The sequence below is a fragment of the Branchiostoma floridae genome, chromosome 8 (genome assembly GCF_000003815.2).
Source record: "Branchiostoma floridae strain S238N-H82 chromosome 8, Bfl_VNyyK, whole genome shotgun sequence".
NCBI lineage: Eukaryota > Metazoa > Chordata > Leptocardii > Amphioxiformes > Branchiostomatidae > Branchiostoma > Branchiostoma floridae.
In genome coordinates this window covers 15,178,678-15,197,857 of record NC_049986.1, presented here as the reverse complement: position 1 = coordinate 15,197,857, position 19,180 = coordinate 15,178,678, and the positions used below count along the sequence as shown (strand labels likewise).

General features: G+C 40.2%; 3 protein-coding genes across 4 annotated transcripts in view; 1 reads left to right on the top strand and 2 right to left on the bottom strand.

The window, feature by feature from the left end:
• LOC118420924 (cilia- and flagella-associated protein 77-like) overlaps positions 1 to 7,273 on the bottom strand; it is a 14,187-nt gene extending 6,914 nt beyond the window's left edge. Inside the window, exons 1-2 of the mRNA XM_035828002.1 lie at positions 7,036 to 7,273; positions 3,272 to 3,371 (exon numbers count right to left, since the gene is read on the bottom strand). Coding sequence (XP_035683895.1) covers positions 3,272 to 3,371; positions 7,036 to 7,098 — 163 coding nt within the window. The 5' untranslated portion in view covers positions 7,099 to 7,273. The remainder of the gene's footprint in view (positions 1 to 3,271; positions 3,372 to 7,035) is intronic.
• A 1,382-nt stretch (positions 7,274 to 8,655) lies between these two features.
• Positions 8,656 to 15,177, bottom strand: LOC118421462 (F-box/LRR-repeat protein 6-like). The gene is made up of 9 exons (XM_035828762.1): positions 13,961 to 15,177; positions 13,385 to 13,583; positions 12,381 to 12,512; positions 11,774 to 11,896; positions 11,279 to 11,437; positions 10,993 to 11,087; positions 10,504 to 10,672; positions 9,851 to 10,005; positions 8,656 to 8,847 (listed from the first exon to the last, which is right to left on the bottom strand). The coding sequence occupies exons 1-9, from the start codon at positions 15,043 to 15,045 to the stop codon at positions 8,694 to 8,696; spliced, it is 2,271 nt and encodes a 756-aa protein (XP_035684655.1). The 5' UTR covers positions 15,046 to 15,177; the 3' UTR covers positions 8,656 to 8,693.
• Positions 15,178 to 15,573: 396 nt separating this feature from the next.
• On the top strand, positions 15,574 to 18,535 carry LOC118421308 (uncharacterized protein DDB_G0283697-like). 2 transcript variants are annotated; one of them, XM_035828543.1, is made up of 2 exons: positions 15,574 to 15,678; positions 16,421 to 18,535. In XM_035828543.1, exon 2 carries the CDS (start codon positions 16,435 to 16,437, stop codon positions 18,442 to 18,444), a length of 2,010 nt encoding a protein of 669 aa, XP_035684436.1. In that variant the 5' UTR covers positions 15,574 to 15,678; positions 16,421 to 16,434; the 3' UTR covers positions 18,445 to 18,535. The 2 variants fall into 2 exon arrangements, with proteins under 2 accessions (XP_035684436.1, XP_035684435.1); XM_035828542.1 differs by having other exon boundaries at positions 15,579 to 15,678; positions 16,296 to 18,535.
• Positions 18,536 to 19,180: the final 645 nt, after the last annotated feature.

Genomic DNA, 19,180 nt, shown 5'->3' with positions numbered 1-19,180 from the left:
ATTTCAAAGAAAATTTAAGCTCTTAGGCAACAATGGGAACAAAGTGATGCAAGCCATGTGGTATGTACGAGAAGACCTGGATGCTATAAAGGGCAATTACCGGGAGTTAGGCTCTGAAAAGGCTCAGATATTACAAGTGTAAACAGGATTCAATGTCTCAGATAAGTACACGCCACAAATTGTGCGGAAGATTTGAGGATCAAGTCCTCGAAAGGGGAATCGATTTGCACTGACTTGCAGGATGTCATTACAGGGAACACTACATATAATCGGCTAGAAAAAAAGTCTCCAACATAATACAGCTGGATCTTTCGAACAAACTTTTTTGGCTTTGCGGCACTTTGAGGTGTAAGAATGGGTTAGCTGGTGGGGAGACTGACAAATCATGGCTAACTTGAGAGCCCGACTGGATTTCCTTTCACAAATTGTCCAATTTTGTTCTTGTATAATATGCTGCAATTTTGATGCTTAAAGAAATTGTACCAAAATATGTACAAACAATACTGCTGGCCACTTTTTGAACATAAACATCTTAAAACCGTCAGCAGGGTTGGCAACAGAATAGCTGAGCACCACAGAAAGCGAGGATGCTCAGTTGAACCAGCTGGCATAGTTTTGTCCTGGAGACTTTAAGTAGGAAACCATCCATGGTCAAGTTTACGCTGTGAGTTTTTATGCTCCAGTGAAGACAAACACAATTAGTACATAAAGGAAGCGTGAAGTTTGACGTTCAATTTTACGCTTGAAAGCAGCACAGTTCTTAACTTTTTACTGTTTTACTCAACAGGATGTTGTGGCTATACTGTTTTTCTACGTAAGCCTGTCAAAGACTTCAACATGGGCGGACAGAAAAACACAGGAATGAAACTGTGCAGAACATCAAACAGGATGCTTATCCAAGTTCCTTTTCTGCTTTGTGCAAACGCCTTTTGACAGCGGGTTACGCTCAACTTGCTACACAATATACCCAACTTCAGCCTTGTGAAAAGACGAGTCAGGAAACCGATTCTTTTCAAATTAGCCGCGTCCGCGTCATATTAGAAGCCTAACCTGCCATGGCTGACACAAAACCTGCGACATCCCGGCAACGTGGCGTATGCGGTAAACAAATGCCAGAACTTTTCAACGCTTTATGGTCGAGAGAGGGATAACAATATCATTGACTCTCTGAGCATCGTCAGTATTTACCAATTTTAGAATGGCAGAAATTTACCAAAGAAAACAGACCATACTCCGGAGTAAGCAGCAAATACCGTTGCCTGCCAAACATAGCTTGTGTTTTGTTTCGTTGGCAGGGTTGTAACTTGCAATTGCAAGCATCGTTGCCTTTCAAATGCAACTCAGTTTTGTTGGGGAATGGGAGACATACAACTTGCAATGGCAAGCATGCCACTTTTCCATGCAACACTTCCTTGAAGAGTTAACCGTCCAGTAAATAGCTTCCTCCGTTTTGTGGATGCTCATATGCACAGAAAAAAATGTTAGGCCGCAACATTTTTCTTTGCTGATTCTCAAATGTTTTGAAAGTCGTGACAAGAATGCATTGCTAAATAGATAAACTGAGGCAATTTGAAATACCAAGTGACTGAAGTCATGTGTATGTACTAGATCTTTTTCTCATGATATTGTAGGAGTCTAGAAACTTTCACAGTATATAGATCTAAAATGTTGTTGTCAATATTAATGTTATTTGTCCACTTAGCCTGTAAACTAACGTCTTTCGTCTTTTGGTTGTTGTTGAACAGTATTCGTAATAAAGACAGGTTGTGTATGATTCATGAAAACGGAAGAACTGAACCAAACAAAACCTGTAATTCCCTTCTATAAAAGTACGACAGTGTGTAATTTCCTGAAGTCAGGTAGAGAGACGCACATTGCCGGAGACACAGAGCCCTCCCCACCACTTACCACTCATTCTCTAACAACCCACCTGAGGTGATCTCATATCACAACAATTTTTCTCACCCGCAAACGGGCAACCTTTGTGTCAGATGAGACACTTGCCGTTTAAGAACCTTTTAATTTACTTAACGTGGTCTTTAATTAGGGAGAGACGACTTGAGAGCAATTTTGGTAAATACTCCTGGTCCCGCCCGCTAAGTGGTGTAATAGCCGGTGCTGGTATTGTAGAATGGGCAGTAATTGTACAAATGAAGACATGCCAAAAGAATGAGCTAAGGGTGATGTCATTTCTCAATTCTTACGTAATGGTAGAAAACCATTAAAGTCTAATCTCCTTGTGCAATGACATGGCAAAATTATGGATTTCAAATACTGCAAACATCATGTGGAATAAGACTGTCCCATGATCAAAAACACAATTTTGCAGCTTGCCATTGTGCTTTACACTTTGAATTAAACCTTCAAGTTTCTTTGATGACCAACTTCCGACTATTTGGTTTCTTTCTTTCCCTTCTATTTGTAAAAAAAACAAAGAATCAATGAAACTTGTTTGAAGACTTTGTGATAATTTCTGTAGGAATGAAAAAGCCTCCCAAATAAGCCACTGATATTTCAAGATTTTCTGTCAATGCCATTCAGGAGATTTAATGGTGTTTTGTTTTTGATGAGAAATTCTTATTTTCGTCATACACAAAATAATATGTCATTCTTTGTTTTGCTTTAAATTTGGGCTATCTATCTTTTCTTGCTTGACAAAAGCACAGTACAAAAACTGGTTCTGAAACAGGTGCCTCCCATTCACACCCACCTGTGAAGTAGGGCTGTACCATCTTAAGCAGTCTCAGGGGAGTCTTTGATGCAAACTCTTTTCTTTGTAGTTTATAACTGAGAAGTGGGCAATAAAACAATCTACTATACAGGTGAATAGTGGGGGGAGCAATTCATTTTCTTATCAGGAAACATTCTGTTTGAGTTAAGAAGGAAAATTTAGCTACAACATCATTTCAATTTTTTTGTCCAAAGCACTTGTAATCCAAGTTTAACACCAATTTCTAGACAAGTTATAGAAAAGTTGGACATAAGAATTTTTTTATGACCAAAGGACATGATATTTTTGCCTGAAGGCAAAACTGGAGGGAACCGTCCTGTGTGACAAAGGCGCCATCTAGTTGTAGGAAATCAAACTGCAGCAACAACACGCAAGAAAAATGGACTGACTGTTCTGACATGCCACCTAGGGGACAGTTGTGGAATTGCAAGGCAATTTCAACTGTAGTTGTAGATGCCACGGACCTTCAGTGATTGAAAGTAGGAATGATGTTACAAGTACAAAACTACTGTACATGAAGACCTGTGGACATGTTGTTACCTTCTGCAGTGCCTCCATCCTTCCCTGTGTTTGGTCTGCCATATGTGAAGTCATCAGGGGGCAAGCTGAACCCTCTCTTCAGTGGTCTGCCAAGCTGGGACTGAGGGATGGACGGAAAATAATGTGTCATCTTACCATCTGGTCAAATAAATATGTGGTAGGAGAAAGGAAATGGCATTAGAAAATTATCAAAAAATGTCACTGTGGCTAAAAAACTATGTTTTTGAAGTGCAGATTATCAGTCTGATTTTATGTGATAAAATAATGCAGATGATTCCAATGTTTTTCTATGATTGCCTATCATAAAGATCTCTGATTTCATTTTGGAAAAAAAATGCTCAAAATTGATGTTAACTTACATGGACATATGCCAATATCATTATAGTTAGGGAAGAACAAAACACTTCATAGTTTTCTTTTTTTCTAGCTATTAGGTTTTGTGATGGATCCCATTTGTGCATGCAACAATCCAATTCTAGAACTGTTATCAGTATTGGTTGTGACAGAATAATGAAGCTATGAATAGTTGTCTTCTATGTCTAGGATAAACAGAGTATTGGTCCTGACCATAGTCATGCACCTGTTCTATTGTTTCTAAAATAGTTGTCACGAAAATGACATATCATTGATTAGCCTGGCTTGTTTATAGGATTCTCCCTGGTGAGGTAGTCTTAACAATATCTTTGTGTTGGTTACAGTGTTGAACAGTAGGTACTGGTTGGTTTAAAGAAAAAGAACAACACCCAGTAGAAAACAATTGGTATGATCATTTTTCTCTAAAGAGCACTTGAAACACACCACTTGTGAAACACTGGCATAATCATTATAGGTTCTTCATTATAGATTTTTTTAGAAATCATTTACCAGCAGACTTTTTCAGAAAACCCAGACACTTTTGTTCTGCACCCATCCTTTAACTGTGGAAAGAATGGCGAGTGCACAACTCAACCACTTCAAGCCACTTCAACCTAAACTATCGGCCCCTTTTCCCTGATTTGGTGATATTCACAATCACAACATAGTAAGATTATTTCCAGGTAAATATTCTTCACCATTTTAGTGTTGTAGCACACCTGGTCGGTTACCATGGCAATATCCCAAGATGCATTCCTGTCTTCCACGCCACTATGGCTAACAATGGTTGGCAAGGGGACATTTTGTCTGGATCTGGCAGCCAGTAACATGCCAATGCACTTAACAATACTTCAGCCTGGCTCTCGGAAACCTAATCATGCAAAAAAAGGTTTGATCTCAAAAAGGGAAAGGGTTTCAAAAAGAAAAAGCACAAAGGTGGCTGTAGTAAATTGGAATCTTAACACCCAGTTAACACCTTTTATTTTACACCGGCTGTTTGACATGTTTGTGCCCCATACATACATAAAAACTGCTTCAATTCAACCAAAACCTAACAGGAAATGGAGGTAAATGAGCAGAATTAGGTTGCTATGGAAAGTAAGGCACTCTTTTATGGGGTGTTCGTCAATAATTCAGTGCGTGACCAGTCATTTTGCACCATAAAAAGGTTTTGTTTCATAACAAAGGAGAAATCTATGATGGATATGATTTGACTGGAAACATGACAGCTTTTAAAAATTCAGAAGATGAAGTTGATCCTCATTGCTTTTTGCTGGTTGATGACAGAGATGATAGTCAATTTCACCATCAATGGCTAAATACACAATTCTAAGAAGAACCATAGTGTGCATTTTTAAAGTAGAGCACTCTACAAGATTTTGACTAATCAGTTGTGCTGGAAAGTCATAGATTTGAGTGGGAATGGCATATAATGCCGTCATCCAGAAATTGAAAAGAAAAAAATCAAATTTGGATAAACATGTTATTTTCACACTTTGCCGAATACCCACTCAAAGACTGGGCAAGTTACCAACAAACTTTGTTACCACACTAATACATTTGCAATGGAAAGCTTTTCTCATTTACAAGGTATGCTGATGTAATAACAGCAATGTTATATGACCAGGGTGACAACCAGTTAAAGTAATCTGTACCTGTTTTGTCACTTTCGCTGTTCAATATTGTTAGCTTTGGTAATAGAATAAACAATCTATAAGTGATGACCTAATATAGGATAACTACAATATCAAATTTAAATAGTTACTGGAGAAAATAAGATACTATAGCAACACCTTATACAGAACAGGTGTTGCACAGGTGACCCCACCCTGAAAAACACACCTCAAGCCCATCCAGGTAGGGGGTACCTGCAAAACTGGGAACTTAATTCCCAAAGAGGACCATAACACTGCCATTGAGGTTGAGTGGACGTGTTTGGGAGTTTTGGAGTCAGATGTTAGATGTCAATAGCACCAAACAAAACAGGCCGAAGGTTTATTCTTCAACCAAACAAAGACGGTATTTGTATCCAATGCCCCGCAACGCACGTCCCTCCAGCCATGTTAGGATAGAAGTCGGATATGTTTTCAGGAAAACTGTTTCAGAGGCAGCTACCCCTTGCACCTGAGTGACTGTGAAAGGTTTTGGTGTAACATTACCTCGATACCTAAAATTCTGACAGCAGACCTATGGGACAGGCTTGGTTCAAGCTTTACTAATATTATGTTTCTATTGCAAAAAAAATCTACATGAGGCAACCACTCTACAATACATTTAACGTTACATTTGAAGAATCATACTGGCATAAACATTGTGTCAACTGGCGTTTGACCCACAGCCAAATCTAAAGAAGAATATCATAGAACTGGATTGATAGCAAAATTCAAACAAAGATGCTGCTTTGGTGATTTTTCCTCATCATAAGTGGAATCTAAAAGTGGAAAGTACGCTGCATAGCTATACTCACAGCATATGAATGTGACTTGAATGTTGTATTGTGAAAACGTCTTGAAATATGCACTTTACGTGGCTTGCTTTTGTGTTGTTTAGCAATGTGAGAAATGGTATGAATATGTTGAAAATCACATCGTACTTGCCATTGTCAATTTGAATGGAGAGTTTTGAATTCAGAATATTTTCAGTTTTTGGTGCCCAAATTCATATAACGCCAATTTAATTTTTTATGGAGGGAAATTAAGATACCTTACAAATTAGATAAGTGCTGCTCCCATTTGTAATAAAGCCACAGCAGGGTTGTTTGAAGGTGAAATCTGGAGTTTTAACTTTAAGGGAAAATTTAGTCTTTTTACAAGTATCACAGTCCTGAAGATTGAAATGTATGCACCAGACTTGCAATTACTTGTTTTACTTCTAAAGAAAATCATGCAATGTGATATGTTGTTGTTGACGCCTTGGGGAAAACTTTCTTGGCTTGGTGGCTATGATACAATAACAAACATACAGCAAAACAAATGGAAACTTCGATATCTAAACCCTTGTAATCATTAATGTTACCCAATCTTAGTTTTCATGGTAAAAGAAAACTACTGAGTTAGCGTTTCCACTAAACAGCACTTTTGAAAAGGAAAGATAAGAGGTGAAATTAATTTGAATGGCAAACATTGGTCGAAAAAAGACCATTCAACTTACCCCCCACCCCCTTTATTCTGACGTTATCTACCGAAATAATTGAATATCAACAAAAGAATAACATCAGTACGTACGTAACATCATAAAATGACGCAGATTTCCGAAATGATGAAAATCAGTGAAAGGAGTGTAGAAAAGTCGGGATTTTATCAATGAGGCAGGGAAAAGGCGAGACGCTCTGATTTAATTCAAGAGCACTTGAATCTCTTCGGTCTGACCACCACATGGTTGCAGAAATGTCACAAAAAACGTCTTCTTACCTTAGCCAAAAGCGGGTTTTCGTTCATCGAGTCCCTGACAAGTCCTATCCGGTCCTGTGCCATCTTGTGCACCTGTTCCTCGCGGTTTGAACGTTCAGGAGCCGCAGAAAATCGTCTAATTGAGCTGGCGATCGCCTTGCTTATCAACTCGCACGCTACTCCAATGTTTTTCACTGTTGTGTAGCAGGAAGGGGCGTGGTCTGTTTCCGTAGCGACTGTTGCTACAGCTGGGTCAGCTGATAGGATTGACCAATCACAAGGCACCATTTGGCGTCGTGGTGACAAGGACTGTTCCATGATGACGCAAGAGAGGGGTGGAGAAAGCAAACCCGGAAGTGACACAAAACGATGCGATTTAACATGACGTTTTTTCTTCGTTTTGGACATTTTCCATCAATATTTCGAAAGAATCGGAAGAGAATAGCGCCAGCGAAAGGTGTTTCTTATTAGAATGAAATATCATCAATAATACTGATCAGTAATCAAATCAAAATTGGAAAAAAAATCCGCATGTCACTCTTGTCTTGAGATAGTTACATCGTTTCGTTTAACCTTAACAGTTACTCTTCTTGTTCCTTAACATACATGCAAAACTTGCCATAACATTACAGGCTCACAGTATAGAAATACAGGTGTAATAATGAGTCACGGAATGGCATCTGTTACAGTTTACATGTTTATAATAAAATCCTTAGCTCCAACCGCCAAAATTACCTGGAACATATCACCATCAAATTTCATATTACTGTCACTATACAGAGAAATGTACAATGCATATCCATCAGTTATTCATTCACTTACTTAAGACCTGTTACCATTAACTTTACCTTTGACCATTGCACCATGATACCTCGACAGACTAACATGTATAACATGTACTGAGGACACTTTTCAGTATGTAACATTAATCCCATGCTATCTAACATTATAAAAAAACCTTTTCAAAATTTACAGATAAAATCCAAATTGATGATGTAGAACTTCGAAGCATAGACTACTGATAATGAACATTTCATGCTTGAGGTAGCATTACCTATATGAGACATGTGGTACTTACAAGTTACATGGAGGTATTGTGACACTAGCTATAGCTGTAGATGTTCTGACCACTACAGCAGCAGAATACAGTGGACTAAAATTGTGAAACTACAAACTACGTGAGTGGCCACATGAGTTATCATTTTATCAAGTACTGTAACTTTTACAGCCAGGAAAGTTAATCATTTTGGTGGAAATATAAGATGTACATAACAGAACTGAACTGTACATAAAGTTGTCATGTACTTAGGGTTCTTGACTTAGAATCTTAAGTTTGAATCCCTAGCAATCCATCAGGTTGTGCCCTCAGAAAAGGCAATTGACACCTAGTTTCTCACCTGACATCCTCTTTGATGGGATGAAAGTCCAGTGTTTGAGGATAACCTCAAGCATGTTAAATGTCCCACCACACTGATGGTAAAGAGTTGGGTCCATCCTGGTGTGAATACATGTAGAGCAAACCTTACAGATGGGTCTTACACAGCTTGTACGTTATGTAAAAAACTGGCCATGTTGTGCCTAAAAGTGGTTTACCAGTTATGCCCCCCCCCCAAAAAAAAACGAATTTCTTCCCTTTTACCAAGAATAATTGAGTTAAGAATCTCATGTCAAAGGTTACATCAGAGGTCAGAGGTAGAAGCTAAAATATCTGCTGCATTTCTCCTGAGCTCAGCGATGGCCTCTTCACCAAACAGCTGCTTCATCCCGCGAGGCAGGGCTCGACAGGAGGTCAGGTTAAGGGAGGTCAGATGGGGACAGCCTTCCAGAACACACCTACAGGACAAGAACATTTCCATCATGTCCAATTCATTTATTTTAAACAAATCCATGGCTTCTATGTGTAGGCATCTTTTTCAAACAAATTCATAATTGATTAATAATAGGCCTACTTTTGTCTTTTAAATGTTCAACCCTTCAACCTCTAGCCTATAGCAACCATGGTCTATTGGATAGAAATCTCACTTCTGGGCTTAAATGCTTCTATTCTTGTTGATAAGATCAAGCACATGCCTAATGTACAATGGCCCAAAAGTTTCCAAATGCCTGTCTATAATGGCATCAACAATTATAGACAGGCATTTGACAGGCAGTCCAATGTTGGACTCCCTCTTGGCAGGCAGTCCAATGTTGGACTCCCTCTTGGCAGGCAGTCCAATGTTGGACTCCCTCTTGGCAGGCAGTCCAATGTTGGACTCCCTCTTGGCAGGCAGTCCAATGTTGGACTCCCTCTTGGCAGGCAGTCCAATGTTGGACTCCCTCTTGGCAGGCAGTCCAATGTTGGACTCCCTCTTGGCAGGCAGTCCAATGTTGGACTCCCTCTTGGCAGGCAGTCCAATGTTGGACTCCCTCTTGGCAGGCAGTCCAATGTTGGACTCCCTCTAAGTCTGGGCCCCACACTGTAGCACTGTACTCTTGGTACTGTTGCCTGCAAACGTCTTGTAGCAGGTTGACTGGACCTGCGACAGACAGTGGCTCAGGTTGTGCTGAATGACTGCCAAGATTTGACTCACTTTACCTGTAGTGTGATTTATGTGCATATCCCACTGTCCCCTGAGAGTTTAAATACAAGGCAGGGGTGGGTTTTTATGCTTTGGAGGATTCAAGAATATACTCTATAGTACTTGATCTTTGATTTGCAATAACCTTTAGGTACTTATGCTGCATATCAGCTGAACCCAAAAAGAACAAAACAACGATAACAAAAAAGACTTTTATACAGAAAGCAGACCAGAGAACATGTGTCTGATGTATAAATAAGATGTGTGTAACCCCTGACCTGACCATGTCTGCAGTCACACATGTTCCACTCAGGTTCAGCACCTTGAGTTGGGAGGTAGCTCTGGAGGAGGACAGCTTCTTCAGAGTTCTGTCCAAGTTTGTGTCGACATAGACATTCCAGGACAGGTCCACCTCCACCAGGCTGTGCTGGCACTGGAGAAACAAGTAGATTACAATGAAAGCTCATCAGTATTGGTAGATAGAATAGCCAAGATTTAAGCTGTAGTTGTCGATATAAAACTATAGGTATAGCATTTTTGTAGGGTCACATGTAAGAAATGCGTGGGTCAGATTTTCTGACAAAGGTGGAAGCATAAGAAACATTGTTTTTTTGTCATCATGAAATGTTGAGGCTCCATATCAGAACCATGGTGCCCTTAAAAATGAACAACCTGAAATCTGAAGACAAAATCTAACTTCACTTCTCTGGTAGTTTGAAAGTGAGCATGACGTCCACCAAATCATCAAAAAACTTTATTAGCGTAGCAGATCAAGAACAAAGTGGCAGTCACCAAGAGCAAAGCACCTTTTGGATGATGGTCATATCAGAACCATGGTGCCCTTCAAAATGTAGAAACTGAAATCTAACTTTACTTCTCTGGTAGTTTGAAAGTGAGCATTACGATCCACCAAGACCAAAGCATCTCCCACCTTTTGGATGATGGTCTCTATCCCTTCATAGCTGTAGCATATATTGCTGGTGTTTGAGATGAAGAACTGCTCCAGACAGGTGACAGGCAGACTCTGCAGTCCCGCCGTGTTGACGTTTGAACATCCCCTCAGGTCAAGCAGCTTCAGCTTGTATGAGGTCTTCAACAACCTGGGAAAAGTCGAAGGAAAGGTAAATGGTCAAAATTTATGACATAGATGGATGAGTGCTACAGCCAATCATACCCATAGTGTTTCTCAAATTGAGGGAAGTAAATGGTTAAAACTAAGGTAAACAATCAAAACTTACAACAAGATATGGATGGATAAGTGCTACAGTCAATACACATATAGTGTTTCACAAATTGATTGAAGTAAATCGCTAAAACTTTCATATGATGACAGATATTGATGGAAGTGTTACATTCATACACGCAGTGTTCCTCCAATTGTATTCAGACAAACGTTTCCGATTTGGAACGGGTCCCTTACCTACAGATGAAGTTGTCATTAACAGTGGTTGATGTGAGGAGTGTGTTACTAGCCAGGCTGACTTCACGGAGCTCAGGGAAGCCAGGGGAACCATCCTGTACATAATATAGAACCTATAAGCATTAAGCTGCACTGTTCTTGTGATATACAGAGACCTAAAGCACTCTTCAGGTAGCTAGACCTTATGCGATAATTATCTACATGGAGTAGACTTGTCTTCTAATATAATTAGACTACATAACTGTTTCAAAAAGATCTCATGTCACACTCTGATTGTCCACCTTACCTGGATGGCACTTGTTGCATTGCCAGCCGCCATGACTGACCCAGCCAGTCTGAGGACCCTGAGGCAGGGGCAGCCTGTCTGCAGCGCCTCGATCGGCAGCAGGGGGGTCGAGGAGAAATGGCAGTTACTCATGTCCAACACTTCCAGCTGCGGACATCTCTGGGAAATAACAACATAATAACAAACAATAACAGTAACAACAAAAACAATAACAACAAGAGTTTGTAGACCTCATACTTCCATGAAATATTTAGAGACTTCTAAAGAAAAATCACTCAAACTTCTTAGACATTCTTAGACACAACTTCTTAGTGCACGCTGTAATCGGTACGCCAGAATCAGGCACCCCGTAAACAGGCATTCTGTCATCCAGCACGCCATTATCTGGCCTGATGTTCACTTCTTTTGACCAGTATTCAAAACTTAAATCTATATTTCTAATTCTAAATCCATTTTTCTAAACCTTGAATGTATACTATATATGGCACTACTTACAGCGATGCACTTGAAGATGCCGGGAGCTCCCACCAGTTTGTTACTGGAGAGGTTGAGTTCCTTAAGTCTGGGGCCTGTCTTCTCGAGAACATGCTTCAGACAGGTGGGAGTCACCATGTGAGACTACAGCAGAAACATGTACATGTTCGGTAAATCAAAAAAGTATCAAAGATTTGTTTGAAAACTTTCAGTCACACATATATGAAGAATGTACATTTGTATACCGTATCATACGAGGTACAAGATACATCTATTTGATGGTGAATACATGAGATTGTAATGTTACAAGACAGACATAAGAAAAATTTCAAGACATGCAAATTAAGAATATAGTTAGTGTTAATAAGTACAAGTACAAGTAAATTAGAACCGAAATTCACACATGTATCTGCAAATTCACAAATATTCACTTCATCGGGAACAGACCAGAAAGCATCCATATATAGGGGCTTCATATACTATGTACTTTACTGTTATATTTCTGTAAAAAAACTGCTCTTATTTCACTTAACAAAAATACAGTGAAGTGGAACATGTATATGCATGTATGATGAGATCATAAAAATATGTGTAGTATAAATGTATGCTGAGACGGTCCCATACTTACTTGTGCAGAGGCAAGTTGAATTTTACAGAGCTTGCTACACCTGTCTGCCAGAGCTGTCACCCCTTCTGGGCCAATCTTTATACACTTGGTCAGGTCCACTGACTCCAGATGGGGGCACCTCTCAGCTACAGTCTATGGAAAACAAGTCTACACATTCACAAAGAACATAATTTTTTTCAGAGATTTGTAAACAGGACAAACTTTTTGTAGGAGAAATTCTGGCAACACTTCCTTTGGTTGATTGGTTCTTTGGTTGGTTGTAGATGTACATGTACCTGTAAAATGTATGCCAATGGTCCTTGTCCAAAACTTCCTCATGCCATAAAAGAATGGGCCCCTTTCCTCACATGATCCTTTCTAGTCTGCTCCTAACAGTGAACCAGTCATGAACACTGTACTTACTTTTACACCAGAAAGGTCTAAGTTGGTAAGATTTGGGCACCTATCAGCGAGCATTGTGATCCCTTCAGCTGACAGATTACCACATCTGAATAATCTAATGTGCTTCAGTGTGGGACAACTGGAGGCAAGGTGCTATAAAAACGAAGTAGGGCAAAAATTAAGGTACACAGCTCAAAACAGATATAAGAAAAACATACAAAATATATAACGTGTTTTGTTCTTTGAGTAGAATTTTAATTGATTTTAGGAAAGCTTTTTGAAGGGATTGGAGGCATGAAGTTCCTTATCAAGCATTTCACAGATATAGACATAGTTGGAAGAAATGATGACATAATGGTTCATTTACCTGTTTCTTTTGAATCATTACCAGATGTGGCTGTAATGTATGGCTACTGTATTTGATTTCGCTGACCCAATGCCCTTAGCTGTACACTTTTACTTTAACGAGTAACTTTCTGAAAGTTTAAATTTTTAGTCTACAAACACAAGAAAGTAAACTTATAATTTAGTACACTAGAAAGTAATCTAAGTACACTTCATTGAAACATTTTAATCTTTCCTGCACTACAACCCTGCACCCAGACCAGTCTCTTACTAAGTACCTGGATGCCTTGCTTGGTGATGAAGACCCAGTGACTGAGGTTGAGACTGCGGAGCTGTGAGAACCTGTTCCTGGCCAGCCACTGCAGAGTCTTGTCTGACCTGGCGTTGGGCTTGATGTATCCCGTGGACAGGTCCACATGGCGCCACAGGGAGGGGTGTTTGGTCGCCTCGTACCAGAAATGGCAAACTTTGGCTGCTCTAGAGAAAGAAATCAATAATACAACATGTTTATCTATGTACTGATAAAACAAAATGAACAAAGACCAGATTATGACTGATTTATTTCCTACACAATACCATGATGTCTTTATCTATGAAATAACTATCTCCGACTAGGTAAGTGAGAGATCATCAAAGAGAGATTTCTGCCTATTTCCCAACTACTAAATGATTTAAAATACAAATGTACTGTCAGCACTACTACCAATGTCACGAAACTTGTTAAGATTTTGGAAAGAGATTATGCGGTCCTATCATGGCAGCTGAAAAATGTTGGCGACCAAGTCTGTTGTTGCCGTGTATCAACATCAATCATTTACAGCTGGTTCAAGAGGCTTTCAAGTCAAAGTACATACCTACAGAGTAAAGGCACTGCCCCCTGATCTGCCACAGCAAACTGCAGTATGTTCACAATGACCTCCACAGGTAACAGTTGGCCCCACTGCTGACCCTCCTCAGAGCTCCCAGAATCCTTCCGACTCTTCACTCTCTTCTTCTTGTGTTGACTGGACTCGTCTTCAGGAATGCCTTTAAAACTTACATGTTTCTTTGCAGCTTTCTTGTTTTTCTTGCTAGTTACACTCGATGATGTATCAGTTTTTTGAGGTGTTGATTTGAGTATAGACTTTTCTTTATGTAGATTACTTATTTTCTTTTGTTGGACAGCCTTGTCTTGATCATCATTTTCACTTACTTGTTCTGAGGCAATGTCTTGGTCCTCATCAGTACTAGTGCTGGGGCCTGCCGCACTTAACTCTGTATAGTCATGATCATGTTTCAGACCTGCTTTTTCTTCCTCAACGTCTTCAGAATCATATTCTTTTTCTTGAGATTTGTTTTCTTTTTCTGGTGAGGAAATATAGTCGTGTTCACTTTCAACGATGTTCAAGATTTGCGAGCCACTACTTCTAGATCTGGTGATTCTTTTTTTCTTTACATCGTCTTTAGTTTTTCTTTTCGGGACATCTTCCTTGTCATCTGAAATATCACTTAGCTCCTCATCTGAAGTGCCTGATGATGATGATGACTCACTGCTGTTCTCTGAATCTGTGTCAGCAAATATTCGTATACGTTTCACATTTCTTTGAGGCCTTGCCTTGGGCTTTGCTGCCTGAAAGTCTTTTGACTTTTTACCCCCTCCTCTGGCCCCTTTAACTCGTTTTGCTGACATTTTTTTACCTTTCTCGGAGACACCAGGAGGCACATAGTCTTCATCGTCACTGTCTTCGCCGAGTTCTCCTTTTGCACTGCGCCTTTTCTCGTGTTTCCCGCCAGTTTTCCCAGCCCCATCCTGTGTTGTTGTCTCTCCAGGGGGCAGATAGTCGGAGTCACTACTACCGTCATCATCTGAGGGCCAGGACTCCCCTGTAAAGGAGAACAGGACCATATTTTTGGGGTCCTTCGGTAGTCCGAAGATTCCCCGAGGGTGCTTTGGTGGCATGGCGAGGTAGAAGTGTAGTAACACTCAAATATAGACAAAAACACAACTTTTCTTCAAACGAACAGCAATTCTATGATCGATTTACCGCCATCTTTTCTTAGGCCAAGACGACTACTGGATAGGGCATTTTTTTTCTCTCGGTAAAATAATTTTTGCTAGACGTACTGGATAAGGTAACGTTATATCGTTATATACATAAGGCTAAGGTTTTAAATTTGTATAGAACACTTTTATTAAAACGTTAAGGATGGTATTGTTAAACAAATAGGTTATATGAGAATAGGTATTGTTCCGCCGCCCTCTTTTCCAAGTGGTCTCTTCTTTACCCGAAGGAAAGTGAAAGTAGACGATGCCACTTAAAGTACAGGTAAAATTGAAATGGTATGTAGCCTAAACATAGAATAATAACGTTAATCTGAAGATTTAACAAAATTTAATATATTTTTTCAAACTAAATATATCTATGTCCGATCATCATGGTGCTAGTTGTGTGTGATATTTCTATTTTATAAATTTCGTTAGGAATGATTGTACCCCATTTAGCTATTAGTTGAACCCAACATGTCTGCCTGCCATGGCTTGCCGAGTCCGGACCTGTAAAACTTCACAACTTCAGCTGTAACTTACTCATAGGTAAGCTTCAGTGAAACAAAAACATACAAAAGAGAACCGGGAAGATATGAGGTTCTTGTCTGCAGTAATTTTGTTGATACAGACTGAGGAACGAGCAATGCACAGTAGGGTGTGTGCTGGCGTGGGTTTCGGTACACCAAGCCGAGCTGGGGGAGGGGGGCAAGGCTTGAACCCATGAGTTCTCGCCTTGGCGGGAACAAGGACGATATAACGTCCTTGGCGGGAACAAGGTGCGGGAACAGCAGCGATTTCAAGTCCCCCAAATCGTAGCATGTTTCTGGCAAAAGAAGTCCACTTTTATATACAAATCTTGGTGTAATATATGAATAAGCAACACCTTTTGCTTTTTAGAAGCTGGAAGGTAATTTTGTTGCAACTGCACTCGCTAGCGATCAAATCTAACCGTGTGGAGAAGTCCAGATATAGCTAAGAAATGTATCAGCAATCAGCATGTTTTACCACAAGCCCTGTCCCGGTTTGCCGGCAGTCAGTCAGTGCCTGGACGGTTCGACGTTTCTTCGCTGTCATCATGGGAATGTTAGATGAAAGTTATATCATCAAATATCTTTCAATAAGTTTCATGTCCACTGATATGCTTCTCTTTTATTTTTATGTAGGGAAGCCACAACACTTATGATGCCCCCAAGAATACACCAGTCAAGGAAGAACAAAGTCAAGTAAGCCACACCTCTGACAAAGATCCACAAAGCCTGTGGTACATCATAATTGTTGTGTTTTACTGTGTGTGCATAAGGCATGGATGCCACACAGACATCTCCAAGTAAGAAGAGGAAAAGACTGGACAGCCACGGAAGCCTGGCAGACGTCTCGGACATGGGCAGTGCAGATGGGAGGTACACCCGAGACAGCCATGACATCATCGTTACTAAGAGCAGGATCTACAAGAAGAAGCAGATGAAAAAATTGGGTTCAAAATCCTCTGCAGAAATATCCAACACAGATTCTGATGGTGATAGAAGGATAAAGGAGAAGAAAAACAAAGACAACGAGACATCAACAGCTTCAAAGCAGAGCAAATATGGTAATGTTGTCAATGGAAGTTCAGACATTACAGGTAACAGCAACAAAAGAGGTGTAGCCAACAATTTGCCAATGTCCCCTACAAAGTCTAGCGTTCTCCTCAGAAGACAGTACAGAAGGGAGAGAACCTCAAGTCAGAGCAGCACAGGTACAGACCACGGGAACACTTCCCTCTCTCAGATTGACTACTTTCCTCTGAGTGGCCTAGAAAAGAAAAATGACACAACAGAAGAAGAGAGAAATGCTGAACTTACTTGTAGTCCACAGAAAAGCCCTGCAAAAAGGTCGTCAGCAAGTGGCGTGTTCCCTTGGATTTCAAGCAGCCAGGAGAGTGATAAAGACAGTCAGCCTCCTATACGGCTTGATGCTGATGGTCTGTTGGTGCAAGAGGATATCTTCAAGAAGCCGTTAGAGCCTGTAAAATGCTGTAGTGGTCTGGTGAGCAGGTCAGGTAAAAGGAAGAAGAAACGTCAAGAGAAAGGTAGTATGTCGGATGATACGTCAGGTGTAGAGACAGACACAAGTACAACTACAAGTGCTTCAACTGTCCAGTCTGCACAAGAGGATAGTGAAAGTGGCAATGAGAAAAGACGCAAGAAGAAGAAGAAAAAGAAAGAAAAGGATAAAGATGTAGAATCGAATACTTTGGAAAACCAGACCACAAATGTTTCAACTATCCAGTCTGCAGATGATACTGCCAAAGACAGTGATGAAAAAAGACAGAAGAAGAAGAAGAAAAAGAGGGAAAAGGACAAAGATTTAGAATCTGATGCTCTGGAATACCAGGCCACAAGTGACTCAACAATCCAGTCTGCAGATGATAATATTAAAGAAAGTGATGAAAAAAGACACAAAAAGAAGAAAAAGAAGGAAAATGATCAAGAATCAAATGCTTTGGAAGGCAAGGCCACCATCCAGCCTGGAGAAGACAATGATGAAGAGAGCAGAGAGAAAAAACACAAGAAGAAGAAGAAGAAAAAGGATAGAGATGTTGAAGACACTTCAGATGGTCAGTCCAGTGTTTCAAGAATCCAGACTGAAGATGATAATGCTGAAGGGGATGGAGAAAAAAGACACAAAAAGAAGAAGAAGAAAAAGAAGAACAAGGATACAGAGTCAAGCACTTTGGAAATGCAAGTGTCAGAAGCTGAAGACAGTGATATCATTCCTCCATCACAAGAATTATCTAAACCTGAGAAATCTAAGAAAAAGCACAAAAAGAAGACAAATGACTCAGAGGTAAATGGGGAGAAAGTAGTGCCATGCTCACAAGATACAACACTGAATGGTAATGTGTCTTCTGAAAGCCAAAATGCTTCAAATACAGACACAGACAGCAAAAAGAAGAAAAAGAAATCAAAGGACAAGAGGTCAGAATCTGCATACACTTCACAGTCAGAATCTGAGGTTCCTGAATCCGACGTTGACCCACCAGTGGACAGCCCCCTGCCTCTTCCAAGGAGACATGCAATAGAGCACAATGAGGCAAGTAAAGCTGGCTCTAAGAACAAGCCAAAGTCTACTACAAAAAAGCTGCCAGTCTGGTGCATAGAGGATGCAGGCCAGGAGTCACAGACAGTGTCTGAGGTGTTTGATTTGTTTGGATGGGGGCAGAACAAACCATCAAGTTCAGGTACAAGGCATTCCAGTCTGGGTCTGATCAGGACTCCCAGTGCACAGCCCAACTTGACAGGGTGGTGGGTAAAGAAGGAGGTACTGGTGTAGAAAGGAGAAGAAAAGACACTACGTTTGAGCACCAATCACATGATGAAACTGCTGTTACTATCACTCCTCAGAAGAAAAGTCAGCTTTCAAAGAAGGGAAAGCAAAAAAGTGACAAAAGAAAGGCAATCAATGATGCAGAAAAACAACAACAGAATAATGCAGATGATAGTTCAGGGAACAATGCAGAGACACATGGTGATCCTATGTCTAGTAAAAGTACCAAGGAAGATACAGCTAAAGAAGATGCAATAACAGAGTCTGTAGATGACTCTTTCAGTAAAGTGCTCAGCAAACCTGCACAAGACAACATTACAGAGAGAAGAAAGGGAACAAAGAGAGTCAAGAAGGGAGGTGTGTCAGAAGAAACAGAGTCTGCAGTAGACAAGGAGCATGCTGAGAAGAGGAGAAAGATTGAACATGCAGGAAAACAGCAGGATAGCACAGAGAAACAAAACCCTACAGAGGAAGTAGATAAGGAAATAAACCCAAAGGAGCAAGCTCAGGACCAGGCTATAAAGAAGCATGGGGACAAACATAAGCTTTCAAAGAAGGGAAAGCAAAAAAGTGCCAAAGGAAAGGCAATCACTGATGGAGAAAGACAACAACAGAACAGTATGGATGATAGTTCTGATAATGATGCAGGGACAGAACAAGAAGGTGAACCTGTTGTTAGTGAGGTACAAGGGAAGATATGGCTAAAAAAGATCAACAACAGAGTCTGTAGATGACCCTTCCA